The sequence below is a fragment of the Mesoplodon mirus genome (assembly GCF_964341445.2).
Source record: "Mesoplodon mirus genome assembly, chromosome: 6".
NCBI lineage: Eukaryota > Metazoa > Chordata > Mammalia > Artiodactyla > Ziphiidae > Mesoplodon > Mesoplodon mirus.
Genome location: NC_138982.1, coordinates 56,468,500 through 56,482,949, shown reverse-complemented (window position 1 = coordinate 56,482,949; position 14,450 = coordinate 56,468,500). Strand labels below are relative to the sequence as shown.

General features: G+C 36.9%; 1 protein-coding gene across 4 annotated transcripts in view; it reads left to right on the top strand.

The window, feature by feature from the left end:
* The window catches only part of NLGN1 (neuroligin 1), a 737,809-nt gene that overhangs the window by 15,193 nt on the left and 708,166 nt on the right, over positions 1-14,450 (top strand). For 3 of the 4 annotated variants that reach the window (XM_082625148.1, XM_082625149.1, XM_082625146.1), the window contains exon 2: positions 2,648-3,460. In XM_082625148.1, coding sequence (XP_082481274.1) covers positions 2,968-3,460 — 493 coding nt within the window. In that variant the 5' untranslated portion in view covers positions 2,648-2,967. Of the gene's footprint in view, positions 1-2,647; positions 3,461-3,886; positions 3,947-14,450 lie in introns of all 4 variants that reach the window. The other variant, XM_082625147.1, reaches the window with a different exon arrangement.

The following is a 14,450-nucleotide window of genomic DNA, read 5'->3' as shown; positions in this document are numbered from 1 at the left end:
TGAGAGTCTTTATATTTAGGCATATATATACACATATATATGTAAATTTTCAGTTATTTAAACAAGCCATATTTTTACATTAAACTTGGGCAACTGTTATTATTATAACAGTGACCTCTGAAAAATATTTGGGGTCGATACTGTAATTATACAGGTAAACCCATGTATAATGGGATATTTTTGTAACCTTAAAAGCTAACCATTAGTATTTGAAAATTTACCCTGGAATGCAGAATTCTCATCCTCCACAATTTGGGTTAAAGTAAAGTAACACATTAAAGTGGGAAACAGTAGCCCTTTTATTTTTAACACAGTTAAGGATTTGTGAGTACAAAAATGAGTGTTATTTTGTTAGTAACCAAACAAGTACTTTTTTTTTTTTTTTTTTTTTTGCGGTATGCGGGCCTCTCACTGTTGTGGCCTCTCCCGTTGCGGAGCACAGGCTCCGGACGCGCAGGCCCAGCGGCCATGGCTCACGGGCCCAGCCGCTCCGCGGCACATGGGATCCTCCCAGACCGGGGCACGAACCCGTATCCCCTGCATCGGCAGGCGGACTCTCAACCACTGCGCCACCAGGGAGGCCCCAAACAAGTACTTTTTAAAAAATTTTTTAATTTAATTTTATTTATTTTTTATACAGCATATTCTTTTTTTTTTTTTTTTTTTGTAGTACGCGGGCCTCTCACTGTTGTGGCCTCTCCCGTTGCGGAGCACAGGCTCCGGACGCGCAGGCTCAGCGGCCATGGCTCACGGGCCCAGCCGCTCCGCACGGCATGTGGGATCCTCCCCAACTGAGGCACGAACCCGTGTCCCCTGAATCGGCAGGCGGACTCTCAACCACTGCGCCACCAGGGAAGCCCCAGCATATTCTTATTAGTCATCTATTTTATACATATTAGTGTATATATGTCAATCCCAATCTCCCAATTCATCCCACCACCACCACCCCACCCCACTTTCCCTCCTTGGTGTCCATATGCCAAACAAGTACTTTTTATTCTGGATGAGATACCAAGTATGTAAAGAAGAATTTTTAGAAATCACTGTATTTGAAAATTAAGCTGAATAAAATATGGTGATGGAGACTTTTATGTCCTCACCACAGGTTCTCTATTTTAGGTGTCAAAATGCTGCTTTTTAACACCAAAAGGTGAGTAGGAAAGACTTAGTCATGCTGTGGCCCACCACGATTCTGTGCAAGAATGAGCATTATGCACTCTTAACAGAAGTGGGTTTGTGTAGCTAAATCTTCAATACATGCTAGAGTTCTGGCACAGAAATGGGATGGGTCTAAGCCTGCCTTTTGTATGTTAATGTGCTTTCACAACAAAGGTATGAGAATTAACACAGACAAGTATTCTTGAAGAAAGGCATTTATCTTCTTATTGCCATCTGTGATGAATTGTTCAGAGCTAAAGGAACACCAGGCTTGAACCAAATCTCCTGCTGCCCTATATAGTTTTTGCAATCTCCTTTTCAATAATATAAAGTCAGGACAGTCTCACTGCCAGCACTTCTTCAGGAATCTTCCCATAATATGACAGGATAGAACCATTTATAATACAAATCAACACTGTTATTTTCAAACTAAGCACTTTAAAACATTGCTTGAACAAGAAAAGACAAATTTGTCCAGTTGTGTGCTATTTTGCAGTTAATGCAAGATTACACTGTGAATTGCATTGCACTGAATGTTACATTTTATTCTGATGCATCCTAAATTGGACTGGGTAAAGAGTGTTAGATGTTTGATTAATGTTAGTATGCAACGCTATGATTAGGTATGGTTGTTCTTTTAAACTGCCGCACTCTTTTCTTTTTGTATTGTTCCTTTGATCTTTAACAGGTAGTGAGAACATTTGGAATTTAAAATATATTGACTTTGACTCAGAAGTTAATTTTCCTGTTGCAGATTTACTGATATCTAAAATATATAGCTAGCTAGATGGTAAAAGAAAAAAAGTCTGCAAAAAATGATGCCAACTTCTGTCTCTTTTCCAAGTTGTGTCTAAAGGCATTTTGTCTTTTAAATTCTTGAATCTTAATTTAAGGTGAATGACCTTATAAGGTAGTTGCACTTAAGTGATCATAGTTGAACTAATATTGGTTTTCTTGTTCTAGCATAATCTTTGTTTTTTCTATATAGCACAGGATTGGGGACCATCTTTTTATTTGTTTGTTTGTTTAATATATATAGTAATTCTTACAAAGTTTGTTTATATTCCACTAATTCCCTACCAATATTTTAAAAAAGGTTTTCTGCTACTAAATTCTAATTTTTAGTATGTTTGGTGATTAATACTGTGGTCCTTTAAAGTGACTGAATACTTTCAATAAAGGGAAAATTTCACACATAACCTTCAGTATTTTAAGAAACCTGTATTGTGAAATGCTTCTGAAACTGTATATTTTAACAAGGCCTGCTTTCTATTAAATGTGTATAAAGCCAAGAGGCAAGTTTCTCAATATTCTAATTATCGGTTATTTCATCTGTCATCTCACATCAAACCATAATTTTCTTATGGTAGTATTTAACTCACCTGACTCCAGCCACTATTAAAGTATTTCTGTAGCTTGTAAAACATCTAGTTATCACTCTGTCTATTTTAACTTGTTTGTACTAATGATTTATTTTCATTTTCTCTAGGATATAGACCTGCAGCTAACTGGATTTGATTTATAAGAGGGAAATGTACAGTCAATGGCCACTCTCACTACGTTGCTACTATGGAAAACAGAATGGTCAATAGGATATGGTCTGATAAATAGCGATGATTGAAGATGCTACTTCAATACATGTGAAATCAATGGGAGATACTGACTACATGAAGAGCTTTCTGAGCTTTTCTTGACAAGCTCGCCTTTGAGAAATCTGAGGTGTATTCTACCGTTATACGGTTTTTCTCAAGTGGATACAAACACCTTTGCCTCGCTGCAACCAGACAATTACACAACTGATGTGGGACCATGGCACTGCCCAGATGCATGTGGCCAACTTATGTTTGGAGAGCAGTAATGGCATGCTTGGTACACAGGGGATTGGGTGCCTCATTGACTCTTTGTGTGTTGGGCTGTTTGCTTCAGGCTGCCCACGTGCTCTCACAAAAATTGGATGATGGAGACCCACTGGTGACTACCAACTTCGGCAAGATAAGAGGGATTAAGAAAGAACTCAATAATGAAATTTTGGGTCCTGTTATTCAGTTTCTTGGCATTCCATATGCAGCCCCGCCAACAGGAGAACATCGTTTTCAGCCTCCAGAACCACCATCTCCTTGGTCGGATATCAGGAATGCTACTCAGTTTGCTCCTGTGTGTCCCCAGAATATCATTGATGGCAGATTGCCAGAAGTCATGCTTCCTGTGTGGTTTACTAATAACTTGGATGTGGTTTCATCGTACGTACAAGACCAGAGTGAAGATTGCCTGTATTTAAATATATACGTCCCAACTGAGGATGGTGAGTTTACTACAGGAAAAACAGGGAGATATATTTATATTTTTCTATTCTAACAGTATTAATTCATGTGTACTGGTAGCATGCATGGCTTTTCCTGTTGGCATGTAGACATATTTTACATGTGTGCATGCAGCTCTTTTTGTTTATGTGTGTTGGCGTTCTTATTTTTTTCCTGTGCCTACTCATTTTCTTTCCTCTGCAGCACGTATATTAAGGTAGAAATGGGTTCCTAATTTCCATTTCCTACCGAATGACTTCTGAGAAGATGCATCAACATTTCTCCATTGCATGTGCAGGCTCACCGAATTGGGGATCTTTCTCACTCAGTAAATGCAGGAGCGTATTAAGTTAGATAGTGGTGTTGCATGTTCCGGCGGTCTGTGATGGAGCGCCATGTTATTTTCTAGTCTTCTATTCATTTTTCAGTAAAAAGAATATCCAAGGAATGTGCCAGAAAACCCGGCAAGAAAATATGTAGAAAAGGAGGTATGTATAAAAGTGAAAATAAAAATGGGGGAAACAGCTTGCAGAGGAAGAACAAGATATTCTCCCTAAGGATGATTTGCTGATGCTGGGAAGTGAATGGTTAGGCGATATTTGGAATTTAATGAAGCCTGTCAAAGAATAGGAAGATGGTTGAGGAGAGCTCTAGCTGAGTAGATGATATTGACAGAGCTCATTGGTGGTGCCCTGTGTGCTGGCGCTGGTGGCATGGACAGGAGTTGAATCTCTGCTTTGAGTTTGTGTATAGAGAAAAAATACTTAGGTTATTATATTGCCTGCAGGGAACGCAAAGATGCTGCCTTCCCAGCTGTTCAGCTTTGACCTCTGAACCCTTTTCTATAGATAATAGATTCCTTTTTCTCTTAAAATTGATCAGTTCAGTCACAAACCTAGTTTTTTGTTTGTTTATCCTTAGTTCCTTCTGAACACCCTATGAACTTTCTCATATAAGGGTAAATTTGCCATAACTGTGGGGCAATTACCATTATTAAGTAATGGTATTTTTTCCCAGACAGTCTTTCCGTTTTCAGTCACTCTTCCAGAAAAAAATGAGATTTTGCAGCTTTTTATACTAAATATTTACAGTCTTAAAATTGCTTTAACATTTTTATATTTATGTTAAACAATTTAAAACATAGGGAAGAACATGATTCAGAAGCTACAATTAAATCAACCTTCAAAGCATCCTCTAGCCAGATTGAGCAAATGTAGACACTGACAGCTGCAAGCTTGCATCTGAATGTAGCTTGTCCACACTCCATTTTTATAGAACATCTAGTAAATCACTCATAGGAGAGTATGATTTTCTCTGGCAGTAAATTATCTGTGTTATTTTGACCTTATTATAACTTTGTAGAATTTTCAATCTTCATACAGAAGTCATATTAATATTCCAGTTCTGTACATTCTCTCTCTCTCTGTGCATTTCTAATCTCCTGGCTGGACCAAGTCAGATTTCATTACAACATTCTTGTGGGGTGGGGAACGTCTAAACTGTTTTTTTTTTCACTGGGATTGCATTATGTGGAAGAAGCTTCATATAACCAAATCCTCAATTGCAGATCAGAAGTATTTGCATTAAATTGAGTTTTGTTTTGTTTTTGTTCTTATTTCTTTGGTCAGACTGATAGAATGGAATTTAACCTTTATTTTATTATTAATGTCATGATTTGGGTTAAAAGAATAGTATACTTAAGAAGGTAGATATGGAGGCAACAAAGATGTTTTAGATAACTAAAAAAGTCTCTTGTTTTTTCCCAAATGAGAATAACTGCAGTAATTTATATGCTTTCAACTAATGTACAGTACTGCAGTGGTTATTATTATGCAGCTTATCAAGCATGTGTAATTAGCTAAGTGACTTTTGCCTCCTATCACAAAGATGTTGATTCACAAAGTCATAAATAAAGATGCTATTGAAGAATGCATAAATATAGCATAATACATAAAAATATGTACAATCAAAAATTGATAAGGACATCAAAAGGTAAGCTAGTAAGTGAGAAAGTGACCTTCCTCTCATACAACTTCAGAAAGAAATGAATTCATTAAAAAATTCTTTTTAATGGTTCTTTCGATTGTTGGTTCCATCTGCTTTATGAGAGAGTTGGCAAAGAAGTATGTAGGCTATGATATTTACTTTGGCAAACTTTGAACTACTTTATAATTAGCCTGAGGACAAGATCTATAGATACCTACGTCAGTCTGTGGTAGTCCAAATAGTCCAAATCTACTGTGTTTTCATATTAAGAATTCTAAAACATTGGTTCACTTTGGTATTTAATATATTATTAATAACTAAGTTATGCTGTTTATTAGCTCTTTGTATATTATCCTAACATCTAAATAACAAATAATTTAAATGTAATTTTCTATATAAATAGTTTTTTAAAAAAATAAACAAAATCAAAGTTTAGAGCTTGACTTTCTTTTTTTTTTTTTTTTTTTTTTGCGGTACGCGGGCCTCTCACCCCTGCGGCCTCTCCCGTTGTGGAGCACAGGCTCCGGACGAGCAGGCTCAGCGGCCATGGCCCACGGGCCCAGCGCTCCGCGGCATGTGGGATCCCCCCAGACCGGGGCACAAACCCGTGTCCCCTGCATCGGCAGGCGGACTCTCAACCACTGCGCCACCAGGGAAGCCCAGAGCTTGACTTTTAAGCAGAGGAATAGAACTTTTTCCCCCAAACTTTCAGCTTTTTTTTCTTTCTCTATCGTGAAGGGTCTGTTCACTTCAGGAAATCATATTCTCCTGGTTCAAAAAATATTAGTCATTTCATATATATGCATATGCTAAGATATATACTGCATATGGACTTTGAGTTCTTCAACAGAATTGTGGAAGTTTAGGAAGTATAGGAATAGTTGTGTTGCATTTTATCTAGGTGCTAATAAAATTCTGGCTTATTATTTATCTCTTCTTTTTTTAAGTGTGTATGGTCTTCTGCAGAGGCAGATGGACCACCACTCTTGTGCCAATCTATGTATGCTGTATTCATTCAAATCTATTTCTTAATTGCCTATTATATGCACTATCAGTAATGAATGAAACAAAGATCTCTCTTCCCATAGAACTTATGTTCAAGTAAGTTTACAAAGAACAAAGCATTTTCTGCACTTTAATCTGTATGAAAGGAAGAACATCTTCTCCCTCCTCCAAAAGATGCCTTGCTGTAACTTTTAAACAGAGCTTTTATACTATTTTTCCTGTACAATTGAAGAAAAAAACATATTTTTACCAATAGGCTGCCTCTCATTTACAAAAGGTCCCAGTTGCACTTTTTAATCCATCTTTTAAAATTTCCCATGATAGTTTTAGCCGTATGTTAACTACTCTGTAGATATTTCTTCAGGGCTTTATCCTTGAAAAATTGAAAGAAAGGATGAGTGCTTAAAATGAGATGACTGTCAGCACTTGGCCAAATAGGCAGGCAACATGTGATAGAAATGGAATTTGGATGTAGAGACTGATATAATTTATCACCAAACTTTATGAAGAAAGTATATGACTGTCCTTATTTTACAAATTTGAAAGTAGGTTCTCAGAGTTAAGCATTCTGACCCAGTTTCTACTGCTAGTAAGTGGGTGGAGTCAGGTTTGGCCCTAGTTCTTGCTTATATTAGATGCATTTCCATTATGTTAAATTACCTCCTGTAGATGATTTCTACAGCAGAGGCTTGTATGTCTCCACCCTTTTACCCTCCTTTTCTTCCTGCTTGCTTTTGCACATTCAAATATATCGTGAATTCTTTTTATTCTATCAGCTGACTCTATTTTAGATGGGTTTAATGCTCACCTTATTGAATTGGGTCAAGCCAATGTTAGCAACTGATTTCCAGAAAACATGCTTAGTACCCATTTTAGTGAATACTTTTAAATAGTACACATGTTTTCTCACTGTCCAGACAAAGATCCCAACGTATTCCTCCTGGCTGCTATCAGGAGTAGCTTTAATTTGCTTGTTTCATTTTGCTTCTCTAGTTCACTCTCTTATGAGAGTTGCCAACAAACCGTAAAGTGGTCAAATATTAGGCAGTAAACATGAGAAGGGGAACAAGGGACCCAGAGAATCCACAGCAAATTGATTGGCTTACGGATACCCTAGAGTTGTTTAGCTTTGTATTTCTCCAGTACTTTGACTATAATTTGCATAGCTCGTGTGAGATGAATACAGAATTAATTTTCGTTTCTGCATAAGTTAACTCATTTTTTTTCACTTACCCCAATTTTATTGTATAGAAAATTACAATCTCTGTGGATGGCTGTGGTACAGTTCTTGACTCCTTGAGAATTTTATTCCTGATTTTCATAAGTATTTAACTTTTACACACTCTGCTTAGTAGTCTTTACCTGAGATAATATTGAATTCATTCAAGAGCCTTTTCCATAAATTTAGGGTTTATTTGGTGATTTGCTGAACATAGAGACTGATTTTTTCCTAACTAGGTATGTATAAAAATGACTGCTATCACTGTCATTGCGTTTAGGATTTTAAAAGGGGATTATATTCCAGAATGCTCTTCCTTCATGCTTATACATTTCTATCTAATTTATTCACTTAACAAATGTTTATTGAGTCCTTACTCTGTACTGATTAGATTACTGCTCTAGGCCCCTGAGATACATCAGTGAAAAAAAAAACAATTGAAAAATCCTTGCCCAGGCTTCCCTGGTGGCGCAGTGGTTGAGAGTCCACCTGCTGATGCAGGGGACACGGATTCGTGCCCCGGTCCGGGAAGATCCCACATGCCGTGGAGCGGCTGGGCCCGTGAGCCATGGCCGCTGAGCCTGCGCGCCCGGAGCCTGTGCTCCGCAACGGGAGAGGCCACAACAGTGAGAGGCCCGCGTACCGCAAAAAAAAAAAAAAAAAAAAAAAAATCCTTGCCCTTCTGGAGCTTATATGCTAGTGTGTGGAGACACATTGTAGACAATAAACACAATAAACAACTAAATTTAGAAGTTATAAGAATATGAGAAATAAACAGAGTATGGAGGCTTGAGTGTGCTGGTGTGGAGGGTGAAGGTAATTTTAAATAAGTTAGCCAGTGTTGTCTTCTTTTGGGCAAAGCCCTGAAGGAAACGAAATGAGTATCTGAGGAAAGAACATGGCAAAGAGCAAGCACAAAGGCATTACGATGAGATTCTGCCTTGTGTATTTAAGGAACAACTAGGGGTATGGTAAATCTGGAAAGAGTAGAGAGAACGAGGCAATGAGATTCAGAATGATCTGACTTTATATTAAAGAGATCATTCTGGCTGACTTATTGACAGTAGATTGTAGGAGAGTATGGAGGAACTGGGAGAGCAAAGAAGAGGTTCTTGTAGCTTGGACAAGATGTCAGCCTGATCCAGGCTCAGACCAGAGGAGTAACAATGGAAGTCATAGTCTTGATATATTACAAACATCACATTTCTTGCTCACTTGGTTATGGGTTGTAAAAGAAAATGAGCAGTCAGAGAAGATTCCTAGATTTTGGTCTGAATGTCTAGAAAAATAGATTTGCCATCAATTAAGACAGAAAAAAGGAATGTAGAATAGTGTAGGAGGAGGCACAGTAGAAGAATGATGTTTAGCTTGGACATGTTAAATCTGAGGTGACTCTTAGACATCCAAGTGTAGGCATCAAGGAACCAGTTTGACATTCAGGAGAGAGGTATAAATGGAGATATATATTTGGGAGTCATTGTGATATAGAAGGTAGAGTTTTAAAGTCATGAGGCTGAGTGAGAATTAAAGGAATTAATTAAAGGAATTGAATGAAAATAGAGAAAAGAGATGACACCAAAGATTAATCCAGGGACATTCCAACACTAAGAGTTCTGGAAGAAGAGAAGGAAAGACTATGGAGACTGAGAAAGTGTTACATGTGAGATAAAGGTAAACCAATATATTTTTGTTGTCCTAGAAGCTAAGTAAAGAAAATGCATCAAAATAGACAAGAGTGATCAACTCTACCAAATGAACTCTTGTGGGGTGGTGTGGGTCTGACACACTGGAGTGGGTCAAAGAGAGAATGGTGGAAGATTTGGAATCACTAAGCATAAATAATTATTTTAAGGAGTTTTGCTGTAAGAAGGAGCAGAAAAAATGGAAGTGTAAGGACAGTAGAGGTTGTTTTGTTGCTATAGGTTAAGATGGAAGAAATAGAGAAATGTTTGTATGATTAGGTTTGACATAAATACACTACCATGTGTAAAATAGATAGCTAGTGGGAAGCAGCCGCATAGCACACTGAGATCAGCTTGGTGCTTTGTGACCACCTAGAGGGGTGGGATAGGGAGGGTGGGAGGGAGACGCAAGAGGGAGGGGATATGGGGATATATGTATACATATAGCTGATTCACTTCATTGTACAGCAGAAACTAACACAACATTGTAAAGCAATTTTATTATAATAAAAAAATTTTAAAAAGAGAGAAATGTTTGTATAGAGTAGGAAGGGAACAATTAAAAATATAGAGGAAAATGGTAGACTTCTAGAATAATATCTTTAGAGAAAGTTGAGATCTAGTATACAATTGGAGGTTTTGGATTAAAAAGAGCATTAGTAGACAATTTAAATTAACATGTAGCTAGGCAGAGTACATGAGTATGAGTACATGGGTAGAAGTAGTAATATGATTCTATTCTCATCTGATTTTTCCTATTTTAATTGTTCAGTGTGTAACATTAAGGGAAGTGGAGATAGAATTAGCATTGGTGAGGCCTTAATATGTTCTAGACTTTTAGCCTTATTAATTTATTTAATATCACAAAAATCCTATGAGATTTTTATTCCCACTTTACAAATACAGAAATGGAGGACCAAAGAGGTTAAGTATCCTGCCCAAATATACATAATTTGTTAGTGGCCAACTGTATTTTCTTTAAGGAGATGATTTTAGAACAGAGGGAATAAAGCAAAACAATACAACAGCAACAATAACAATTCTGTTTATGTGGGATCCCAGATCAAATAGAAAATTTGGTGACCAATTTGCTAGAAGAAAAATCACTACATACTGAAATAATTAAAACATCTGGTTTATTTGGGGTCTGAAGATAAATGGGAAACCAGATTAAACCAGATATTTGGCTTCATATTTGAATTAGTATCCTTGGACAGATGTGGTTAAGTCTTCTAAAAGCTAAACAGTTTAAGTTGGAACTCTGAAATGAAGCAGGTCTAAAAGGGTTGTAAAGTTTTAAAAGAACAACATCAATTGTTCCATTGTCTACTGATAGGCAGAGAGAGTCTCCTGAAGCTGATGATTAAAAGACCGTTATAGGTGTCCAGCTCATTTTTTCCATAGAATAAATACATTTTTCTTGTAGAAATTGGGGTTGAAGTTGAAAACATATGACATGCCACCAGCAAAAAGAGCTATGTCACAGAATAAATCCTCTGTAGAAAATGCTTTCCTTTCTACTATCCAGTGTAATGATACGTGTTTTAAAGTGTTGTTTTCACATATAGAACATACTACTAGCTTCATAATTATGATGTAATCTTTGCTTTAATTAACTTCTACATTACTTTTTTTTTTTTTTTTTTACAGATTTTGTTGATAGTCTTTTGTCCTCTCATATTTCTCCTCCTCTTCTTCTTCCTCCCATGGTGGTACATGCTAAAGTAGTTTAGGAAATGGCCAACTTCAAAAATCACACCAGTACATACATTTGCTAGTAACAATCACATAATCTCATTCTGGATTTGATAATCTTAAACTCTGGACTAGATGTGGAAGCATAATTTCTAATCATAAATCTTCACATAGTCCTTTGTAAGGGGACAGAATACTTTATGTAATACTCCCTATATTAGATTCCTAGGGCTGCTGTAACAAATTGCCACAAACCGTGTGGCTTTAAACACCAGAGATTTATTCTCTCACAGTTCTGGAGCTGAGAAGCCCAAAATCAAGGAGTTGGCAGTTTTGGTTACTTCTGGAGGCTCTAAAGGAGAATCTTCCTGCCTCTTTTTTAGCTTCTGCTGGTTGCCAAAAGTCATTGGCATTCTTTGGCTTGTAGTTGTATTGCTCTAGTCTCTACTTCTGTTGTCATGTGGCTTTCTTCCCTGGGTGTCTCCCAGTGTCTCTGTGTCTTCACATGGCCTGCTTATAAGAATACCAATCATAAGATTTATGACCCTTCCCAATCCAGTATGACTTCATCTTAATTACATTTGCTAAGGCCCTATTTCCAAATAAGGTCATTTCTTTGCTAGGGTTGCTTTACAAAGTATCACAAACTGCGTGACTTACACAGCAGAAAATTTTGGTGTCACAGTTTTAAAGGCTGGAAGTCTGAGATCAAGACACTGGCATGGTTGATTCTTTCTGAAGGCTGTGTAGAAGATTCTGTTGTAGGTGTCTCTGGCTTGTAGATGGCTATCTTCTCCCTGTATCTCTTCACAGGGCATTCTCCCTTTTTCTATTGAGGCATGACTGACATGTAACATTATATTAGTTTCAGGTGCACAACATTAGGATTCGATATTTGTATATATTGTAAAACAATCACCACAATAAGTCTCATTAACAGCCATCCCCATACATTTTTTTCTTATGATGAGAACTTTTAAGATTTACTCTTAGCAACTTTCAAATATGCAGTACAGTACTATTAGCTATAGTCACCATGCTGTATCTTACATCCCCATGACTTATTTATTTTATAGCTGGAAGTTTGTACCTTTGACCCCCCCTTCACCCATTTTAACCACTCCTCACCCCCAGTCTCTGTTCTATCTATGAGCTTGCTTTTTTGTTTGTTTGTTTGTTTGATTTTTAAATTCCACATTTTTAAGTGAGATCATATAGTATTTGTCTTTCACTGACTTATTTCCCTTAGCATAATGCCCTCAAAGCCCATCCATGTTGTCTCAAATGGCAAGGTTTCATTTTTTTATGGCTTAATAGTATTCTATTATGTGTTCTTTATCCATTTATCTATCAGTGGACACTTAGGTTGTTTCCATATCTTGACTTTTGTAAGTGGTGCTGCAATGAACATGTGGGTACATCTTTTTGAATTAGTGTTTTTATTTTCTTCAGATAAATACCCAGAAGTGGAATTGCTAAATCATATGGTAGTTCTATTTTTAATTTTTTGAGGAACCTCCACATTGTTTTCCATAGTGACTGTGCCAGTTTACATTCCCACCAGCGATGCACAACAGTTCCCTTTTCCCAACATCCTTGCCAACGATTATTATTAGTTGTCTTTTTGATAATTGCCATTCTTATAGGTGGTATCTTATTGTAGTTTTGATTTGTATTTTCCTAATGATTAGTGATGTTGAGCATCTTCTTACATACTCATTGGCCATTTGCGTGTCTTCTTTGGAAAAATATCTATTCAGATCCTCTGCCTGTTTTTTAATTGGATTTTTGTGTTTTTTGCTCTTGTATTGTTAAATTACCACTTTTTATAAGGACACCAGTCATATTGAGTTAGGGCCCACCCTAGTGACCTCCTCTTAACTAATTATATCTGTAAGACCCTATTTCTAAATAAGGTCACATTCTGAGATACTGAGCATTAGGACTTCACTATATGAATTTTGGGGAACCACAATTTAACCTGTAAAGTCACATTCTGAGGTTCTAGTTGGATATGAGTTCTTGAGGGATACCAAGCACTCTTCCATTTTTTTCATTCAAACTGAATCCCCAGAAAAATCTCAAAACGGTGTTATAATTATACCCATTCTATAGTTGAAGAATTATTGCTTGTTGGGGTTAAATAACTTACCCAAGGTCACATGGCTGCTAGTTAGGAATGCTGGGGCTCCTTTTCAAATCAAAACTCAAATTTCACTTGATATCCAGGCCTTCTAATAGACACAGATTCTCTGTCCTCTACTGAGAAGTTACTTTAATTTGTTTTTAAGTATTTTTCTATCAAGATAGTGTACTATGCATTAATCTAGATACTTTTAAATATCTAAGTGTTTGACTTTGTGTAGACAAAATGATTCAGACTTTAAAAAAATTTTCCCTGAATTTTAAACATTTTATCCAGATGGTTGCTTACATGCAAACACGGTTTTAGTTAAGATTAAGATCTTACCGATTTAAAGCTGTAGTAGCATTGATTTTCAAAACTGTTTCATTTGTCATATTTAGGAAATTGGACCAAGTTCTTTTTAAAATAATTTTTAATTGAAGAGCTATTTTTTTGTTCACTTTAATCCTATTCATCTGGTATCTATGTAATGATAGCATTAGAGCAATTTAATTATAGACCATAATTTTCATTAAAGTATGTGAAATGTTGCAAAAATTAGTTTTCAACAATGACAAAAAGAAATCTTAATAAAAGGCTGGGGTCTTTGCAACCATTATTATAATTTTCAAAAGTAGAAAAACTGATTAATCAATAATAGTCATAATATTCTGTTCCTTGTTTCAGGACTGAAGGAAGAAGTTTTCACTCTTCCCTTCATCCCTTTCCTTTGAGGCAAAGACTTTTGCCACTGTTACATCAAAAAGGAAATGACATATTGTCTCCTAGTTAGGAGGATGATACAAAAATACCTTCCCTCTCTTCTTTTTGGCTCACATTCTGTTTTTCCAGAAAAGGTTCAGGGCTCCTCTTCTAGAACCTTCTTTTCCAAGTTCTCCAAGTGGAAGTAGGAAGAGAGAGGATAGAGGGATAACTGTGCACAGCACAGGGATGACACAAGGACAAATGTAACACTTCCAAGTAGATATGAAGCATGTGTAAATATTGCTGCTGCCAGGAAAGGAAGAGGGAGGCCTGGGTAGAATTATTAAGAACACTTATGCTCCTTCTGATTTGGATTCCTAGGCCTCTCAGGAACAGATATGTCCCCATGAAGCGGGTCTGTGGAAAGAGGAATGCCTCTGGCTAGTGACCACTCTCCATTCCTGCTAAGTTCCCACTCACCATCTTCTTCAAGCTCACCATCGTTCCAGGTAGTGAGAGGTCAGGCCTCAGTTTGCAGCTCTAAGCTTTGGCCAGAAAGAATTGATATGTCCCTT